This window comes from Poecile atricapillus, chromosome 29, assembly GCF_030490865.1.
Source record: "Poecile atricapillus isolate bPoeAtr1 chromosome 29, bPoeAtr1.hap1, whole genome shotgun sequence".
NCBI lineage: Eukaryota > Metazoa > Chordata > Aves > Passeriformes > Paridae > Poecile > Poecile atricapillus.
In genome coordinates this window covers 4,412,131-4,432,840 of record NC_081277.1, presented here as the reverse complement: position 1 = coordinate 4,432,840, position 20,710 = coordinate 4,412,131, and the positions used below count along the sequence as shown (strand labels likewise).

The 20,710-nt window shown below is 48.3% G+C and overlaps 1 protein-coding gene across 1 annotated transcript in view; it reads right to left on the bottom strand.

Annotated features, from left to right (window-relative positions):
* Positions 1–6,761: 6,761 nt before the first annotated feature.
* The window catches only part of SLC4A5 (solute carrier family 4 member 5), a 34,573-nt gene continuing 20,624 nt past the window's right edge, over positions 6,762–20,710 (bottom strand). Inside the window, exons 15-26 of the mRNA XM_058859246.1 lie at positions 19,128–19,189; positions 18,406–18,606; positions 16,405–16,518; positions 14,587–14,748; positions 13,797–13,975; positions 13,182–13,254; positions 12,954–13,022; positions 12,267–12,440; positions 11,405–11,566; positions 10,932–11,013; positions 9,340–9,407; positions 6,762–6,823 (exon numbers count right to left, since the gene is read on the bottom strand). Of these exons, the coding sequence (XP_058715229.1) occupies positions 9,373–9,407; positions 10,932–11,013; positions 11,405–11,566; positions 12,267–12,440; positions 12,954–13,022; positions 13,182–13,254; positions 13,797–13,975; positions 14,587–14,748; positions 16,405–16,518; positions 18,406–18,606; positions 19,128–19,189 (1,313 nt within the window). The 3' untranslated portion in view covers positions 6,762–6,823; positions 9,340–9,372. The remainder of the gene's footprint in view (positions 6,824–9,339; positions 9,408–10,931; positions 11,014–11,404; positions 11,567–12,266; positions 12,441–12,953; positions 13,023–13,181; positions 13,255–13,796; positions 13,976–14,586; positions 14,749–16,404; positions 16,519–18,405; positions 18,607–19,127; positions 19,190–20,710) is intronic.

Below are 20,710 nucleotides of genomic sequence, written 5' to 3'. Positions count from 1 at the left end.
TCCCCATTTCTCCTGTGTTTGATCTCAATTATCCCCATTTCTCCTGTGTTTGATCTCAATTATTCCCATTTCTCCTCCTCTCTGCCCTGGGATTATCCATATTTCTGTTTCCTCTCTGCCCTGTGTTTATCCCCATTTCTCCTGAGCCAGCCCCTCTCCTGCAGGATCATTTTGTGATCCCAGCAATTCCATCCTCCATGGTTTTATTCTCCAAACCCCAGCATTCCCAATTCCCTCCTGAATATTTCATTTAAACTCTTCTTTACACGAATTACTTGAAAAAAACCCTGAAAATCGAAGCCATATTTGTGCCCTGGGCTGGTGTGAAATATTTCAGAGTGCAGCTGGGCTGGGCTTTTATTTTGTTTTTCACTCTTTGGATGGTGAATTTTTTAAAATCCTTTTTTTTTCTAACCAAAGAACCACCCTGGGGGGTAGGGGGAGGTTTCCTGCACCGTGTTGTAAAGTGTGAGTAGTGCAGGTTAAATAAAGTGTGAGAAGAGAAAAATAAAATAAAAAATCTTTTTTGTGCCCTGTAATTTTTTAATTTGTAATTTTTAATTTGTAATTTTTTAATTGGTAATTTGTAATTTTTAATTTGTAATTTTTAAATTGTAATTTTTAAATTGTAATTTGTAATTTTTAATTTGTAATTTGTAAATTTTTATTTGTAATTTGTAATTTTTTATTTTTAATTTGTAATTTGCAATTTTTAATTTTTAATTTTTAATTTGTGATTTTTTATTTTTATTTTTTAATTTTTAATTTTTAATTCGTAATTTTAAATTTTTAATTTTTAATTTGTAATTTTTAATATGCAATTTTTAATTTGTAATTTGTAATTTGTAATTTTTAAATTTTAATTTTTAATTCGTAATTTTAAATTTTTAATTTTTAATTTGTAATTTTTAATAGGCAATTTTTAATTTGTAATTTTTAATTTTTAAATTTTAATTTTTAATTTTTTATTTTTAATTTTTAATTTTTTATTTTTAATTTTTAATTTTTTATTTTTTATTTGTAATTTTTGAATTTGTAATTTTTTATTTGTAATTTTTATTTCTTTTAATTTATTTTTTATTTTTAATTTTTTATTTTTAATTTTTAAATTTTTATTCTTAAATTTTTTAATTTTTAAATTTTACTGAGCAATTCTTTCACTTCTGGGAATTTCTTGTGATTTTTCTCAGAGCTTTTATTCCCATTTTTTAGGGTTCCAAGATGGTTTTATTCCCATTTTTTAGGGTTCCAAGATGATTTTATTCCCATTTTTTAGGGTTCCAAGATGATCTCGGGGGATTTATTCCCATTTTTTAGGGTTCCAAGATGCTTTTATTCCCATTTTTTAGGGTTCCAAGATGGTTTTATTCCCATTTTTTAGGGTTCCAAGATGATTTTATTCCCATTTTTTAGGGTTCCAAGATGATCTCGGGGGATTTATTCCCATTTTTTTAGGGTTCCAAGATGGTTTTATTCCCATTTTTTAGGCTTCCAAAAGGCTGGAGCCGCAAGGGAGGGAAATTTGGGATTCCCATAAAAACACCGAGAGCAGAAACTCGTGGAAATGAACTTTTATTAGGTTGTAAATACAAAACAACTGCAGCGGTGCCGAGCTGGAAAAACCCAAAAACCTCGCGGGGAACATCCCAAAAAAAACCCAGGAGCAGCTCCCAGGGGTTGGGAAAGTGAGGAAGAGGATGGATCCTGCTGGATTCACCCCTCAAATCCTGCCTGGAGCACCACGGGGAGGCCACAAAAATCTACAGAGGGGTTTGGGGAGATCCTGGTGGGGTTTGGGGAGATCCTGGTGGGGTTTGGGGAGATCCTGGAAGTGTTTGGGAGCTCCTGGTGGGGTTTGGGAGCTCCTGGAAGAGTTTGGGAGCTCCTGGTGGGGTTTGGGAGCTCCTGGAAGGGTTTGGGAGCTCCTGGAAGGGTTTGGGAGCTCCTGGTGGGGTTTGGGAGCTCCTGGAAGGGTTTGGGAGATCCTGGTGGGGTTTGGGGAGATCCTGGTGGGGTTTGGGGAGATCCTGGAAGGGTTTGGGGAGCTCCTGGAAGGGTTTGGGAGCTCCTGGAAGGGTTTGGGAGATCCTGGTGGGGTTTGGGGAGATCCTGGTGGGGTTTGGGAGCTCCTGGAAGGGTTTGGGAGCTCCTGGAAGGGTTTGGGAGCTCCTGGTGGGGTTTGGGGAGATCCTGGTGGGGTTTGGGAGCTCCTGGAAGAGTTTTGGGAGCTCCTGGAAGAGTTTGGGAGCTCCTGTTGGGGTTTGGGAGCTCCTGTTGGGGTTTGGGAGCTCCTGGAAGGGTTTGGGAGCTCCTGGAAGGGTTTTGGGAGCTCCTGGAAGGGTTTGGGGAGATCCTGGAAGGGTTTGGGGAGATCCTGGTGGGGTTTGGGAGCTCCTGGAAGGGTTTGGGAGCTCCTGGTGGGGTTTGGGAGCTCCTGGAAGAGTTTTGGGAGCTCCTGGAAGAGTTTTGGGAGCTCCTGGAAGGGTTTGGGAGCTCCTGGAAGGGTTTGGGAGCTCCTGGAAGGGTTTGGGAGCTCCTGGTGGGGTTTGGGAGCTCCTGGTGGGGTTTGGGAGCTCCTGGAAGGGTTTGGGAGCTCCTGGAAGGGTTTAGGAGCTCCTGGTGGGGTTTGGGAGCTCCTGGTGGGGTTTGGGAGCTCCTGGAAGGGTTTGGGAGCTCCTGGAAGAGTTTTGGGAGCTCCTGGAAGGGTTTGGGAGCTCCTGGAAGGGTTTGGGAGCTCCTGGAAGAGTTTGGGAGCTCCTGGAAGGGTTTTGGGAGCTCCTGGTGGGGTTTGGGAGCTCCTGGAAGAGTTTTGGGAGCTCCTGGAAGAGTTTTGGGAGCTCCTGGAAGGGTTTGGGAGCTCCTGGAAGGGTTTGGGAGCTCCTGGAAGGGTTTGGGAGCTCCTGGCAGGGTTTGGGAGCTCCTGGAAGGGTTTTGGGAGCTCCTGGAAGAGTTTTGGGAGCTCCTGGAAGGGTTTGGGAGCTCCTGGTGGGGTTTTGGGAGCTCCTGGAAGGGTTTGGGAGCTCCTGGAAGGGTTTGGGAGCTCCTGGAAGGGTTTGGGAGCTCCTGGAAGAGTTTGGGAGCTCCTGGAAGAGTTTTGGGAGCTGCTGGAAGAGTTTGGGGAGCTCCTGGAAGGGTTTGGGAGCTCCTGGAAGAGTTTTGGGAGCTCCTGGAAGGGCTTGGGAGCTCCTGGAAGAGTTTGGGAGCTCCTGGAAGGGTTTGGGAGCTCCTGGAAGAGTTTTGGGAGCTCCTGGAAGAGTTTTGGGAGCTCCTGGCAGGGTTTGGGAGCTCCTGGAAGGGTTTGGGAGCTCCTGGAAGGGTTTGGGAGCTCCTGGAAGGGTTTGGGAGCTCCTGGAAGGGTTTGGGAGCTCCTGGAAGGGTTTGGGAGCTCCTGGAAGGGTTTGGGAGCTCCTGGAAGGGTTTGGGAGCTCCTGGAAATGGGAAACTTCAAGTTTTTGTTGGATTTGGATATTTACAGGGATCTGTCACATGCCGGGGTTCGGAGCGGTCTGCGGTGTCTAACTGGTCCCAGTATGTAACTGGTGTCCCAGTATGTAACTGGTGTCCCACTGTGTACAGTAACTGGTGTCCCAGTCAGTGTAACTGGTGTCCCAGTGAGGGTAACTGGTGTCCCAGTGGTCACTGGTGTCCCAGTTTGCAGTGGTCACTGGTGTCCCAGTATGTAACTGGTGTCCCAGTCAGTGTCTAACTGGTGTCCCAGTGAGTAACTGGTGTCCCAGTGAGGGTCTAACTGGTGTCCCAGTATGTAACTGGTGTCTCAATCAGTGTGTAACTGGTGTCCCAGTGTGTAACTGGTGTCCCAGTAAGGGTCACTGGTGTCCCAGTGAGGATGACTGATGTCCCAGTCAGTGTCTAACTGGTGTCCCAGTTTGCAGTGTAACTGGTGTCCCAGTGAGTGACTGGTGTCCCAGTTTGCAGTAACTGGTGTCCCAGTTTGCAGTGGTCACTGGTGTCCCAATGAGGGTCTAACTGGTGTCCCAGTGAGGGTCACTGGTGTCCCAGTTTGTCCCAGTCAGTGGAACTGGTGTCCCAGTTTGTCCCAGTCAGGGTCACTGGTGTCCCACAGTGCGAGTGTCGGGGCTCTGCTCACAGGAAGGGCCTGGGCGCTCGGGGAGGGAAAAGGTTCAAGGATTCATCCAGGAAAAAATGAGGAATAAAAATGGATTTGAGGGGAGCTTTGGAGCAGAGTTCCCAAACCACGAGAATTCCTTTAAATCCTTGGAATTGCTGGGGAGAAAAGCCTGGATCCTTCCCCCCCTGGGACCCCAAAACGCTGCTGGACACTGGGAGGAGCTGCTGCTGGAACTGGGAGCACTGGGAGCACTGGGAGCACTGGGAACTGCTCTCCCCTCCTGATCCCAGTGCTGGGAATGGGCGGGAGTGAGGGGATGGAGTGGGAGCAGAGCAGAGCCAGGGAGAATCCTTGGATTCCTGCAGGGAGAATCCCTGGATTCCCCAGGGAGATTCCCTGGATTCCCCCAGAGAGAATCCCTGGATTCCCCCAGAGAGAATCCCTGGATTCCCCAGGGAGATTCCCTGGATTCCCCCAGAGAGAATCCCTGGATTCCTCCAGCCAGGAGATTCCCTGGATTCCCCCAGCCAGGAGATTCCTTCAGGGAGAATCCCTGAATTCCCCCAGAGAGAATCCCTGGATTCCTTCAGAGAGAATCCCTGGATTCCTCCAGCCAGGAGATTCCTTCAGCCAGGAGATTCCTCCAGGAAGAATCCCTGGATTCCCCCAGCCAGGAGATTCCCCCAGGGAGAGAAGGTCTGGAGTGGGGATGGGGCTGTTCTGGGGCTGGCAGAGGTGATGGGTGAGGATGTGGGATCGCGACCAAACGGCTTCACTGCAGCCACTGTTCCCATTCCCTGTGGAAACCAGCCTGGATTCCATCGGAAACCATTCCCAGTTCCCTGTGGAAACCAGCCTGGATTCCATCAGAAACCATTCCCAGTTCCCTGTGGAAACCATCCTGGATTCCATCAGAAACCATTCCCAGTTCCCTCAGGAGCCTGGATTCCATCAGAAACCATTCCCAGTTCCCTGTGGAAACCAGCCTGGATTCCATCAGAAACCATTCCCAGTTCCCTCAGGAGCCTGGATTCCATCGGAAACCATTCCCAGTTCCCTCAGGAGCCGTTCCTGACTCCCTGCAGGATCCAGGGCCCCATTCCCTGCCCGGCTCTTGCCCTTGAGTGGGAAAACCCTTCACCCTGAGCTGCTGCTCCTTCCCTTCCTGCCCTGGCTCTTCATCCTCATCCTGCTGTGCCTCCTCTTCATCCTCATCCTGCTGTGCCTCCTCTTCATCCTCATCCTCCTCCTCATCCCCATCCTCCTGTGCCTCCTCTTCATCCCCATCCTCCTCATCCCCATCCTGCTGTGCCTCCTCTTCATCCCCATCCTCCTGTGCCTCCTCTTCATCCCCATCCTCCTCATCCCCATCCTGCTGTGTCTCCTCTTCATCCCCATCCTCCTCCTCCTCCTCATCCCCATCCTCCTGTGCCTCCTCTTCATCATCCCCATCCTCCTGTGCCTCCTCTTCATCCCCATCCTGCTGTGCCTCCTCTTCATCCCCATCCTCCTCCTCCTCCTCATTCCCATCCTGCTGTGCCTCCTCTTCATCCCCATCCTCCTCCTCCTCTTCATCCCCATCCTCCTGTGCCTCCTCTTCCTCATCCCCATCCTGCTGTGCCTCCTCTTCATCCCCATCCTGCTGTGCCTCCTCCTCCTCATCCTGGGAGCTTCCTCCTCTTCATCCCTATCCCAGGTGCTTCCTCCTCCTCCTCCTCCTCCTCCTCCTCCTCCTCCTCCTCCTCCTCATCCCAGTGGAGCCGGGTTCCTCCAGCTCTGCTGCCGCTCCCTGCCAGAGCAGGGCCAAAATCACTGATCCCACTTTTCCAGGACCAAAATCACCAATTCCACCTTTCCTGGGGCCAAAATCGCCAATTTTGCCTTTCTGGAACCAAAATCACCAATCCCACATTTCTGGAACCAAAATCACTGGAACCAAAATCACCAATCCCACATTTCCAGGACCAAAATCACCAATAATCCCACATTTCTGGAACCAAAATCACTGGAACCAAAATCATCAATTTTGCCTTTCCAGGGCCAAAGTCACCAATTTTGCCTTTCTGGAACCAAAATCACCAATCCCACATTTCCAAGACAAAAATCACCAATCCCACATTTCTGGAACCAAAATCACTGGAACCAAAATCATCAATTTCACCTTTCCAGAACCAAAATCACCAATAATCCCACATTTCTGGAACCAAAATCATCAATTTCACCTTTCCAGGACCAAAATCACCAATAATCCCACATTTCTGGAACCAAAATCATCAATTTCACCTTTCCAGGACCAAAATCACCGATTCCTCCTCCCCATCCCCGTTCCGCCGCCAGCGGCGATTCCTTTGCCCGGTGGGAACAGCGGGAATTCCACAGCGCCTCACCCTAAAAATCTCCCGCGAGCGCCGGGGACCGCCGGGGCCTCCCGCGTCCGGCAGAGAGAAATAAACCCAATTTCCTTTCTCGATATATATATATATGAATTCATAGGTATGAATTGATATATATATATATTTTTATATATATAAATTAAAGCGAGGAGCGAGCGGGCAGCGCCGCGGGGGCTATAGCGTGGTCTCACTGCCCATGTCCCGGGGAGCTTTCTCCGTGTCGGTGTCGTCGTAGTCGGATTCCATCTCGATCTTCACCTGGGGCACGGCACAGATGGGATTTCGGGAGTAGTTAAAGGCGGGAGACGACGGGCACGAGATCTTCAGGTGGAGGGTGATACTGGGGGGGTGAGCAGGGGAGAGCGGGGTGAGCAGCCGGGGTGGTGGCCCCCACCCCAAACCCGCCCCCGGGGGATGTTGGTGCCGTGAAGATTTTGAGGTTTTTGTGCTTTTTTTCATCTTTTTCTGGATTTTTTTTCCATTTTTTTCATATTTTTTATGTGTATTTTCTATGTATTTTTATCTGTTTTTCATAGATTTTTTTAATGTATTTTTATATGGATTTTTCATGTATTTTCTGGATATTTTTCATATTTTCTATCTATATTTTAATGTATTTTTATATGTATTTTTCATGTATATTCTATATATTTTCATCTATTTTCCTTCTATTTTTTCATATTTTTTTTTTATATATTTTCATCTGTTTTTAATAGATTTTTAATGTATTTTTATATGTATTTTTCATGTATTTTCTGGATATTTTACATATTTTCTATCTATTTATTAATGTATTTTTATATGGATTTTTCATGTATTTTCTATATATTTTCATCTATTTTCCATCTATTTTTTAATGTATTTTTATATGTATTTTTCATGTATTTTCTATGTATTTTCATTTATTTTTCATAGATTTTAAAATGTATTTTTGTATGTATTTTTAATGTATTTTCTGGATATTTTACATATTTTCTATCTGTTTTTTAATGTATTTTTATATGTATTTTTCATGTATTTTCTATGTATTTTCATTTATTTTTCATAGATTTTAAAATGTATTTTTATATGTATTTTTCGTATATTTTCTATATATTTTCATCTGTTTTCCATCTATTTTTTCATATATTTTTATATTTTTTTTTTTATATTTTCTATATATTTTCATCTGGTTTTCATATATTTTTAATGTATTTTTATATGTATTTTTCATGTATTTTCTGTATATCTTACATATTTTCTATCTATTTTTTAATGTATTTTTATATGGATTTTTCATGTATTTTCTGGATATTTTTCATATTTTCTATTTTTTAATGTATTTTTATATGTATTTTTCATGTATATTCTATATATTTTCATCTATTTTCCTTCTATTTTTTCATATATTTTTTTTTTTATATATTTTCATCTGTTTTTAATAGATTTTTTAATGTATTTTTATATGGATTTTTCATGTATTTTCTGGATATTTTACATATTTTCTATCTATTTATTAATGTATTTTTATATGTATTTTTCATGTATTTTCTGGATATTTTACATATTTTCCATCTATTTTTTAATGTATTTTTTATATGTATTTTTCGTATATTTTCTATATATTTTCATCTGTTTTTCATAGATTTTTTAATGTATTTTTAAATGGATTTTTCATGTATTTTCTGGATATTTTACATGTTTTCTATCTATTTTTTAATGTATTTTATATGTATTTTTCGTATATTTTCTATGTATTTTCATCTGTTTTTCATAGATTTTTTAATGTATTTTTATATGTATTTTTCATGTATTTTCTATATATTTTCATCTATTTTCCATCAATTTTTTAATATATTTTTTTGTATATTTTCTATATATTTTCATCTGTTTTTTATCTATTTTTTATGTATTTTTATATGTATTTTTCATGAATTTTCTGTATATTTTAATCTAATTTCCATCTATTTTTTCATATATTTTTATATGTATTTTTCATATATTTTCTATATATTTTCATCTGTTTTCCATCTATTTTTTCATATATTTTTAATACGTATTTTTCATATATTTTCTGTATATTTTTAATACATTTTCTATATATTTTCCATCTATTTTTTAATATATTTTATATGTATTTTTTGTATATTTTCTGTGTATTTTACATATATTTTCTATATGTTTTTCATTTATTTTCCATCTATTTTTTCATATAATTTTATATGTATTTTTCCTATATTTTCTATATATTTTTCATATATTTTCATATGTTTTTCATATATTTTCTATATATTTTTAATCTATTTTCCATATATTTTCTATATATTTTCTATCTACTTTTCATATATTTTCATATGTTTTTCATATCTCTTTTATATATTTTCTGTATATTTTTCATCTATTTTCCATATATTTTTATTTTCTATATTTTTCCATATATTTTCTATATATTTTCATATATTTTCTATATATTTTTATCTCCCATTTATTTTCTATATATTTTCTATATATTTTCTATATATTTTCATATATTTTCCATATATTTTCTGTATATTTTCCATCTATTTTCCTGGAGGATATTCCCAAAATCCCAGGATTCAAGTTCCTCAAAAGTGTCTATCACTGAAAACAAATTCCACTATTTCCCTGAATATTTTTTAAATATAATTTATAAAAATTATAAATTAATTTATTTAATATAATTTAATTTATAAAAATTATAAATTAAAAATTATTTATATAAAAAAACAATTTTTATAGCTCCAACCCCACAGCAGGGACAACAAAACCGCCCCAAATCCAGAGGGATGCCGGGAAAATCCGCCCGGATATTTGGGAATTGTTGGTGGATCCCAAAGTTTTTCCCGTCCCGGTTACCTGCGATCCATGTCGGAGCCGTTCGGGGAGGAGTCAGAACGCAAAGCTCCAGGTGGAGGCCCTCGTTCCTGGGGGGACACGGAGCTGAGAAACTCCCCAGGTGACCCCAAAAAACCCCCCTGGATCCCCAATCCCCGCTGTGTCCTGGGAGAAAAATCAGAAATCCCAAATTTCCTGGAGCTAAAATCAGCAATTCCAAATTTCCTGGGGCTAAAATCACCAATCCCAAATTTCCTGGGTCAAAATCATCATTCCCACATTTCCTGGGGTGAAAATCACTGATTCCAAATTTCCTGGGGTGAAAATCACTGATCCCAAATTTCCTGGATCTAAAATCAGCAATCCCAAATTTCCTGGGGTGAAAATCACCAATTCCACATTTCCTGGGGTGAAAATCAGAAATCCCAAATTTCCTGGGGTGAAAATCACCGATCCCAAATTTCCTGGGGTCAAAATCACTGATCCCAAATTTCCTGGGGTGAAAATCACCAATTCCAAATTTCCTGGGTCAAAATCACTGATCCCAAATTTCCTGGGGTGAAAATCACTGATCCCAAATTTCCTGGGTCAAAATCACTGATCCCAAATTTCCTGGGGTCAAAATCATCAATTCCACCTTTCCTGGGACCGGAATCTCCGATCCCACATTTCCGGGTGGCAGGAGCAGCCTGGAACGATCCTCCCCTCTCCCCCCAAATTTATTCCCAGGATTTTTGGTGAGGGTGGAGCCGAATCTGCTCTTCCCCAGCCAGAAAACTCCACCACGAGAAGATTTTGGGGTCTCCAAACCATCCCAAACCCAGACATTTTTCACAACCCCCATCACCACCAGCTCAGGAGGAGCGAGAAAACCCCGGAGAGTCTCGGATTTGGGTTTTTTTTGACGGAAATCTTGGCGATCCCCAGGCCTTGGGATCTGGCAGCTCCCGCGTCTGTGCCCTCCTGGATTTTCCTGGGGGATCCAGGAGGGATCTGGGGGGATCCAGGAGGGATCCGGGAGGATCCAGGAGGGATCCAGGGGGATCCAGGAGGGATCCGGGGGGATCCAGGAGGGATCTGGGGGGATCCAGGAGGGATCCAGGAGGGATCCAGGAGGGATCCAGGGGGATCCGGGGGGATACAGGAGGGATCTGGGGGGATCCAGGGGGGATCCAGGGGGGATCCAGGGGGGATCCAGGAGGGATCTGGGGTGATCCAGGGGGGATCCAGGAGGGATCTGGGGGGATCCAGGGGGGATCCAGGAGGGATCCGGGGGGATCCAGGAGGGATTCAGGAGGATCCTGGAGGGATCCGGGGGGATCCAGGGGGGATCCAGGAGGGATCCAGGGGGATCCAGGAGGGATCCAGGAGGGATCCAGGAGGGATCCAGGAGGTATCTGGGGGGATCCAGGGGGATCCAGGGGGATCCAGGGGGGATCCAGGAGGGATCCAGGGGGGATCCAGGGGGATCCAGGAGGATCCAGGGGGATCCAGGGGGGATCCAGGGGGGACCCAGGAGGGATCCAGGAGGGATCCAGGGGGATCCAGCGGGGTTAGTGCCGAGCGGAGCCCACGGATGGGGTTAGGAGGAGGCTCCTGGGCTCGTTACTTACGGCTGAGGCAATGGGGGCCCCCGTTTCGGGGCTGCGCGGGCAGGGGCTCCATGGGGATCTTAATGACTGAGGGAGGTGGGAACTGGGGAAGAAACGGGGAAATTCCTGGTGAAGGCAGCGCCTGGGGGGGCTCTGAGACCGCCTGGAGCTCCCAAAGCCACCCAAAACCTCGGGAGGAGGAGGAGGAGGAGGAGGAGGCTTTGCCTTCCTCTTCCCAAATCCCCGGGCAGGAGTTGCACAGAGGATTTGAGGGATGGGTGCCTTGCCCCAAACCGGGGAACTCGGCCTCTTCTCCCCAAGGATTTCCTTCCTTTTGCCCTGATTTTCCGGCTTTTGGGACATTCCCTGGTTCTAACATCTCCAGGAATCCAAGAGCTTCATCCCAAACCCGGAGGTTGCGGTGGGAGTTTTCCCTCCCCGGCTCTGGGGTGTCCCCACCGTCCTCGGGAGCCCCCCGGTGACCCCCTGCCCACCTCCTCATCGCTGCTGCTGTCGCCTTTGTTGCCTTTCTTCTTCTTCTTCTTGTCCTCCTCCTTCTTCTTCTCCTTCTCGGGGATGATGTTGTCGATCCAGGCCAGGTCGTGCTGGGAGAAGACGAAATCCAGGAGCCGCCTCACCAGGATCAGGGCCAGGATCTGACAGGGGGAGAGGTCCAAGAGCCAAGATCTGGTGACCACCAAGCCAAAAATCCCTTAAATCCCAAAAAAACCCCCTTTGGAGCAATGATGGGATGACCCATGATGGAGAAGATGATGGAACCATGCCAAAAATTCCATTAAATCCCAAAAAACCCTTTGGATCGAGGATGGGATTATCATGATGGAGAAGATGATGGAAGCCATGGTAGGACCATGCCAAAAATTCCATTAAATCCCAAAAAATCCTTTGGATCGAGGATGGGATCACCATGATGGAGAAGATCATGGAAGCCATGGTAGAACCATGCCAAAATTTCCTTAAATCCCAAAAAAACTCCTTTGGGGCAAGGTTGGAATTTCCATGATGGAGAAGATGATGGTGGCCATGGTGGAACCATGACAAAAACTTCATTAAATCCCAAAAAACCCTCTGGATCAAGGATGGGATCACCATGACAGGGAAGATGATGGTGGGACCACACCAAAAACTCCCTTAAATCCCAAAAACTCTTTGGATCAAGGATGGGGTCACCATGACCATGAAGATGATGGTGGGACCGCACCAAAAACTCCATTAAATCCCAAAAAACCCCTCTGGACCGAGGATGGGATCACCATGACGGGGAAGATGATGGTGGGACCACACCAGAAACTCCATTAAATCCCAAAAACCCCTCTGGATCAAGGATGGGATTACCATGACGGGGAAGATGATGGCGGCCACGGTGGATTTGAGGATCCAGAGCACAGCCAGGCAGACGATCTGCACCAGGGTGAAGAGGTGGATGCGGCGCAGCGGGACGTGCCGCAGGAACACGTAGTCGGGCTGGTGCTTGGCCGGCATCAGGAAGAGCTTGCAGCGATCCCAAAACTGCCAGGGGAGGAATCCCTGGGGTTAATCCTCAACCCAACCCCACTGAAAAACCCTTTTTTAGTCCCCAAAATGGAGGAAGAGTTTGAACTGATCCCAAAACTGCCAGGGGAGGAATCCCTGGGGTTAATCCTCAACCCAACCCCACTGAAAAACCCTCTTGATCCCCAAAATGGAGGAAGAGATTGATCCCAAAACTTCCAGGGAAGGAAGGTCTGAGTTAATCCTCAACCCCACAGAAAAACCCTTTTTTAGTCCCAAAATGGAGGAAGAGCTTGAACTGATCCCAAAACTGCCAGGGGAGGAATCCCTGGGGTTAATCCCCAGCCCAACCCCAGGAAAATCCTCTTTTATCCCCCCCAAATGGGGAATTTTCAGATTTTTGGTGTTTCTTGGAGGGTTTTGGGTATCTGCCGTCCCATGCGTGGAAATTTTGGAATAAAAATCCTTTTTGGGCCAGCGTGGGACAATCTGTGGCCAGCGAGGAGGAGGATGAGGAGGAAGGGCACTCACCTGGATGCCGTTGAGCGACGCCACGCCCATGTAGAGGAAGACTCCGTAGAGCACCGGCATGGGAATGTACTGGAAACGGAAAAACCACGGTCCTGAGCCCGGGGAAAGCAGCAGCTCCTCCCCAGGGCCAGGAGCCAGCGCTGGAGGTCACAAGGACACAGCTGGATCCAGATGTTTTGTCCCCGTGTCCCCAGCCCTCTGTGAGGACGAGGAACGGGAATGTTTTACCTTCAGAATAGGAGCCAGGAAAACCGAGATCCCCGTCAGCACGAAGACGATGATGCCGGTCACCCTCTGCTCCCTGGAGCGGGACGGGAGCAGGATCAGCCCCATTCCAAGTGGGGATGGGATTGATCCACTGGGATCATGGATCCGACCCCAGACACCCCAAAACCGCAGCCTCGGGGCCGGGGCCGTTCCCTGGGCAGTGCTGGAACCTTCTGGGGGAAGAACCTTTCCCAAAATCCCTCCTGAGCCTGCCCTGGCCTGGCTCCAGCCGCTCCCTGGCTCCTGTCCCTGTCACGGAGCTCGGGGTCCGTCCTTCCTCTGCCCCTCCCAAGGAAGCTGGAACTGGGATCAGCCTCCCTCAGCTTCTCCAGCTGAGCACCCCAAGTGCCCTCAGCCACTCCTCAGACCCTTCCCCACCCTCCTGTCCCTCCTTTGGACACTCCAATAATTTATTATCATTTTTTACACTGCCTCACCCAAAACTGGGCGAGTTTTGATCTGAGGCCGCCCCAGCCCAGAGCAGAGTGGGACAATCCCTCTCTGTCCCTGGTGTCCCCAGCACGGGGATGTCCCCCCAGCTCCAGGAGCCCCACCTGAGCCCCCCCAAGGACTCACCTGACCCCCAGGAACTGGGGCTGCTCCCCGGGGGCGCTGGTCTCCGTCTCCATCTTGAGGCTGTCGATGTGGGCGATGGAGATGACGGTGGCGGCCACGTACCAGGGCAGCCCCATGAAGGAGCACACGGCCATCAGGATGCCCACCCAGAAGAGGTCCAGGTGGTACCCGGCTGCCTTCTGCAACACAGCACGGGCGGTTCAGGGGGGTCCTGCGTTGTGGGGAGCCCCCCCAGGCACCCCCGAGGCCTCTGGCGGGGCCTCGGTGCACCCCGAACGCCCTTGGGGCAGCCGGTGTCACTGCGGTGTCCCCACGTGGACAGGGGGCACCTGGTGTCACCCCGCGTCTCCTCGTGTCACCCCTCTGCACAGAATGTCACCCCAAACCCCAAACTCCGGCCAAGGCCCCCAATCCCACCCCAAACCTGGGTGCCCTGGGGGGATCCTGGGTGCTGTGGGGGGATCCTGGGGTGCCCTGGGGGGATCCTGGGGTGCCCTGGGGGGATCCTGGGGTTCTCTGGGTGCTGTGGGGGGATCCTGGGGTGCCCTGGGGTGTCCTGGGTGCTGTGGAGGGATCCTGGGGTGCCCTGGGGGCTGTGGGGGGATCCTGGGGTGCCCTGGGTGCTGTGGAGGGATCCTGGGGTGCCCTGGGGGGATCCTGGGGTGCCCTGGGTGCTGTGGGGGGATCCTGGGGTGCCCTGGGTGCCCTGGGGTGCCCTGGGTGCTGTGGGGAGATCCTGGGTGCTGTGGGGGGATCCTGGGGTGCTGTGGGGGATCCCCAGGGCTCTCACCCTCAGCTTGTGCTCCTTCCTGTTGACGATGACGGCCGTGATCTGCTGGTCCATGAAGATGAGGATGGTGACGAGCAGGGCGGGCAGGGCGCTGGCCAGGTACACCCACCACGGGTTCTTCCCAAAGGGAAACACGAACCAGCCCCGGTCCACGCGGGTGGGCTGGGGAGGACAACGGGGTCAGAACCTCGGGGACGGGGTCGGAACCTCGGGGACGCGGCACAGATTGGGAACACCCAAGGGTTGGTGTTTGGGGACAACCCCAACGCCCCATTCCGGATCCATCCTAAATCCTGCACCCCAAACCATCCCCAAATCCTCACTGGGATCCTCATTGGGATCCCTGTTGGGATCTTCATTGGGTTCCCCACTGGGATCTTCATTGGGATCTTCATTGGGGTCCTCATTGGGATCCCTGTTGGGATCTTCATTGGGTTCCCCACTGGGATCCTCATTGGGATCTTCATTGGGGTCCTCATTGGGTTCCCCACTGGGATCTTCACTGGGATCTTCATTGGGATCCTCATTGGGTTCCCCATTGGGATCCCCATTGGGTTCCCTATTGGCTTCTTCATTGGGATCCTCATTGGGGTCCTCATTGGGTTCCTCACTGGGTTCCCCATTGGGATCCTCTTTGGGTTCCCCATTGGGATCTTCATTGGGATCCTCATTGTGTTCCTCATTGGGTTCCCCTTTGAGATCCTCATTGGGGTCCCCATTGGGTTCCACACTGGGATCCTCATTGGGATCCCCTTTGGGATCTTCATTGGGATCCCCATTGGGTTCCTCATTGGGGTCCCCATTGGGTTCCACACTGGGATCTTCATTGGGATCCTCATTGGGATCTCCATTGGGTTCCTCATTGGGTTCCCCACTGGGATCCCCACTGGGATCCTCATTGGGGTTCCCATTGGGATCTTCATTGGGTTCCCCACTGAGTTCCTCATTGGGTTCCCCATTGGGATCCCCATTGGGATCCTCATTGGGGTTCCCATTGGGATCCCCATTGGGTTCCCCTTTGAGATCCTCATTGGGGTTCCCATTGGGTTCCTCACTGGGTTCCCCATCGGGATCCTCATTGGGATCTTCACTGGGTTCCGTTTGGGTTCCCCATTGGGTTCCACACTGGGTTCCTCACTGGGTTCCCCATGTCACCCCCTGGATGGGGGAGGAGAAATCCTTCCAGAATGAGATTTTATGGATTTTTTGTTTTTTTACCTTGAAATCAGTAGGCACTTGGAGCTTTGGGGTGTTGAGTCCGAAAAGCACATCCAGCCCCACAAACATTAGTATGGACATAAAGATAGAGAAATCGCTAATGAGCTTACGGAGCTGCCGGGAGAGAGGGGAGAGAGAGAAAAATGGGAAGGGAAATGGAAAAATGGGGAGGAAAAGTGGCAAAAAAGGGAGGAAAATGATAAAAAAAGGAGGGGAAACAAAAATAAGGAGGAAAAACAACAAAATAGAGAGGAAAACAAAAATAAATGGGAAAAAAAATAGGGAAAAAAGGAGGAAAAACAATAAAAAGGGGAGGGAAAACAAAATAAAAGGGAGGGGAAACCAGGAAAAGAAGGTGAAACAAAAAAAAGGGAGGAAAATTACAAAAAAGGGAGAAAAAACAACAAAAAAGGGAGGAAAAACAAAAAAAGAGAAGAAAAACAACAAAAAAAGAAAGGAAAGAAAGTCAGAAAATTAGAATATTGTTAGAAAAGACAATGAAGCTTTTCAGAAGGTGCCTGGAGCTGTGATATTCCCAAAAAAGACCGGATGAGGAGCTGGAAAAAAGAGCTTGGGAGAGGAGAGGAGAGGAGGCCGAACCTTGATGATACTGGGGATGTGGAGTTTGGGGGTGTCCAGGCCGAAACAGGCGTCCACGCCACAGAAGAGCAGGATGGAGAAGACATTGGAAAAATCAGCAATGAAAGCCCTGACCTGGAGGCAAGACAGGGAAACGGGCTTGGAAAGGGCAATTAACGGGGTGGGAAGGGGATTAATGGGGTTGGAAAGGGAATTAATGGGGTTGGAAAGGGAATTAATGGGGTTGGAAAGGGAATTAATGGGGTGGGAAGGGCAATTAACGGGGTGGGAAGGGAATTAATGGTGTGGGAAGGGCAATTAACGGGGTGGGAAGGGCAATTAACGGGGTGGGAAGGGAATTAATGGGGGTGGGAAGGGCAATTAATGGGGTTGGAAAGGGAATTAATGGGGTGGGAAGGGAATTAATGGGGTTGGAAGGGAATTAACGGGGTGGGAAGGACAATTAATGGGGTTGGAAAGGGAATTAATGGGGTGGGAAGGGAATTAATGGGGTTGGAAGGGAATTAATGGGGTTGGAAGGGAATTAATGGGGTGGGAAGGGCAATTAACGGGGTGGGAAGGGAATTAATGGGGTTGGAAAGGGGAATTAGACCCTGGAATGTGCTGGAAGCTCTCCCTGGATCCTTCCCTTCTCCAGGGGAACATTCCCAGCTCTCCTGGAGCCCCTCCAGGCCCTGCAATGGGCTCTGAGCTCTCCCTGGATCCTTCCCCTTCTCCAGGGGAACATTCCCAGCTCTGTGGTTCCTCTGGATAAAGGATGCCCACCCTTCCCATGGTCCCTTCTCCAGGGGAACATTCCCAGCTCTCTTGGACCCCCTCCAGGCCCTGAAAGGGGCTCTCAGCTCTCCCTGGATCCTTCCCCTTCTCCAGGGGAACATTCCCAGCTCTCCTGGAGCCCCTCCGGCTCTGAGCTCTCCCTGGATCTTTCCCCTTCTCCAGGGGAACATTCCCAGCTCTCCTGGAGCCCCTCCAGGCCCTGAAAGGGGCTCTGAGCTCTCCCTGGATCCTTCCCCTTCTCCAGGGGAACATTCCCAGCTCTCCCAGCCCGGCTCCAGAGGGTCTCCAGTTCCTCTGGGCTCTCCCCAGCAGCTCCACATCCTCCAGGTGCGGTCTCACCTGAGCGGGGCCGAGAGGGGCAGAATCCCCCCGGAGCTGGGGGTCAGCCCAGGACACTTTTGGGGTCACGTCCAGCCCCTCAGCCCCCCCAAAATCCCTCTCCCAACGCTCCTCTCCATCCCTTCATCCCCAGCCTGGATCCATCCCAGGCATGGCCAAACCCCACGAGATCCCCTGGAGCTTGTCCAGCTCCCTCTGGATGTCCCCATCCTTCGGGATTGTCCCTTGGTGTCACCTGCAAACCTCCCGAGGGTGCCCTTGACCCCTTCGTTTCCATCGTTAATGAGCTCATTAATTAACCCTGACCCCGACAGGACACCCCTGGTCACTGATGTCCATCGGGCTCTGGGCTGGTGACCTGTGGATGGGATCATCCCACCCATTCCTCATCCATCATCCCACCAGTTCTTCTCCATTAATTATCCCCCATTAATTATCCCCCATTAATTTTCCCCCATTAATTATCCACCATTAATTATCCACCATTAATTTTCCACCATTAATTATCCCCCATTAATTATCCCCCATTAATTATCCATCATTAATTATCCCCCATTAATTATCCACCATTAATTATCCCCCATTAATTTTCCACCATTAATTTTCCACCATTAATTTTCCACCATTAATTATCCACCCTTCAATCATCCTCCCATTAACCCAACTCCAGTTCAGAGAGGAGGCTGCCATCCAAAACCTCACAAAATCCCAAAAATCGGGAACAAAAACCTCGGGGAATATCCCAATTTTGACCAAAACCTCCTAAAATCAGGGATTTATTTTCCTTCCTCCACCTTTTCTTTGTCTCCACCCAAAATCTCCCGGCAGCTCCCGTTTTCCCTCATTTTTGAGAAAGGTCTTGGCAGAACCTGGTTCTTTCCTTACCTTGGTGGGGAAATAGCGGCTGAATTTGAATTTTTTCAGGGTCAGGGTCATGGAGTAGGTGCCAAAGAAGAGGATGAAGGACATGAGGGCCAGGTCGGGCACGAATTTGCAGGATTTTCCCACTAAGCTGCCGCCGTATTTCAGACATTCCTTCTTGCTCAGCTGGGTCCAGTCCAGAGCTGTGAGGTTGATAGCATTGGACTGGCGAGAAACCCCCCAAAAAAAGCAAAATTAGCCAAATCTGAAATCACTGTGGTGTGCAGGGAAAGGGGGAGTTGCAGCCCAAATCGAGCAAAATTGGTGTTTTTAAGTTGCAGCACGGAAAGAAAGGGAAATTTCCTTTCCAAACCCCCAGATTTTCTACTTTAAGGATTGCATTGTGCAAGAAAAGGGGGATTTTACAACTGAATGGAGCAAAATCAGCGTTTTGAGCTGAAATTTCCTGGCCAAACCCCCAAAAAGAGCAATTTGAGCCATTTCAGCATGCAAAAAAAAGTGAATTTCCAGAGCTGCTGCCACTGGGATACCCAAAACCACAGCGCTGATATAAATTTTGGGGGGGAAAAGCGTGGATTTGGCGCTGCTGAGCCCCGCTGGGAACCCCAACCAGCCCAAATTTGAGTTCCCCTCACTCCCAGCTGCCCCCATCCCACTGGAATCCCTCGGATTCGCCCTCCCCGATCCCGAATTTCCCGCTGGGATGAGCAGATCCCGTTTCTTACCAGAGAAACGTTAGTGGTGTTCGGTGCCACTGGAGCTGAAGCATCGAACAAGGTCGCGTTGGCTGCGGGAAAGGATTCGGTTATTGAGGTTCTGGGGCTAAACCCGACATTTTTGGGCATTCACAGCGGCTCAGCCCGGCAGGGATCGGCATTCCCAGATTTTTGGGGGGAAATCCCCCTTTTTTTAACCCCACGGCGACTTCTCCCTGATTAATCCCGCCTTGCCGGGGAGGATGCGGCGGCTCCCGCGGCGATTTCTCCCTCCGGGGCTGGCCAGTGCCAGAGGGGATTTTTTAGGAGCTTCCCAGTTCCTAAAAATTCCAGGAGCTTCCCAGTTCCTAAAAATTCCAGGAGCTTCCCAGTTCCTAAAAATTCCAGGAGCTTCCCAGTTCCTAAATATTCCAGGAGCTTCCCAGTTCCTAAAAGTTCCAGGAGCTTCCCAGTTCCTAAAAATTCCAGGAGCTTCCCAGTTCCTAAAAATTCCAGGAGCTTCCCAGGGAAGCAGCCTGGGTTTAGTTTTTTTTTTTTTAATTAGTTTATATCACGCCCAATTTGCCTTTTTAAAATCACCATGAATTTAAAAAAAAATTGGTTTTGGGGTTGTTTTGGTGCAAAATTCCGTCTTTTTGAGCCCCCGGCGCCTTCTCCTCCTGGGCTCTTCGGGTGACGCGGCTCCGCAGCTCCGGGAGCGCCCCCGGGGTTCCCTCGGGGTGCCCCTAAAAGAGGGAATTCAGGAATTCCTGAAGTTTTGCCGCCCCGCTCTTCCATCCTCTTCGCCAGGCGGGAATTCCGGCCGCCGCCTCCGTCCCCGGCGGATTAAGGAAGGAGAAGCCGGGTCAGGGCCGAGCCCCCGGGGCTGCCAGGAACAAACCCAGCCCTAAAAACATCAATTTTATTCTCATTTTTCTCCTCCACAACCTTTCCTTTTTCCACAAACCCTATTTTGGGGGTTTTTTTTACGCCTTTAAAGGGCGGCACAGCAGCGGTGGGATTAAAGAGAGGAGCCCTAAGGGCTCTACACAAACCTTTTTAGAGAGAGAGAGAAAAGTCAAATACATGGGGGGAAAAAAAAAATAACAACGGAACCCCCCCGCTGGGGGGAGAGTATCAAATATTAAAATAGTTTTAATATTTAGAAGGCGATACTCACTTGAGATTGAAATCAGCCCCAATTGATGTGTGCAGCAGAGACAAATATGGGACAAATCAGTTATAATAATCAAAAATCAGCAGGGATGGAAAAAAAAAGGGAATTAAAAATAAAAGAAAAAAATAAGGATGGAGGGGGGAATAAATATAATTTCTAGAGGGATTTTAAATCCAGCGTGGACAGCGCTGCCCTGGGCAGCCGGGGCGAGGAGCGGGATGGGGAATTGGGGTGCGGATGCCGCTGGGCTGCTCGGGGTTTGCTGGGGATGGGGCTTGGAGAAGGGGGAGACCTCCCTGGAGGCTCCTGCCGGAGCTGCCGGGTGGATCCCGGAGGGTGCTCGCGGTTCCTTTTGGGAATTCCGGCTCTGGGGAATCCGTCTGGGCTCTGGGTGGGGTTTGGGGGCTCAGCTCGGGTTCGGGTGGTGCTCTGGGTG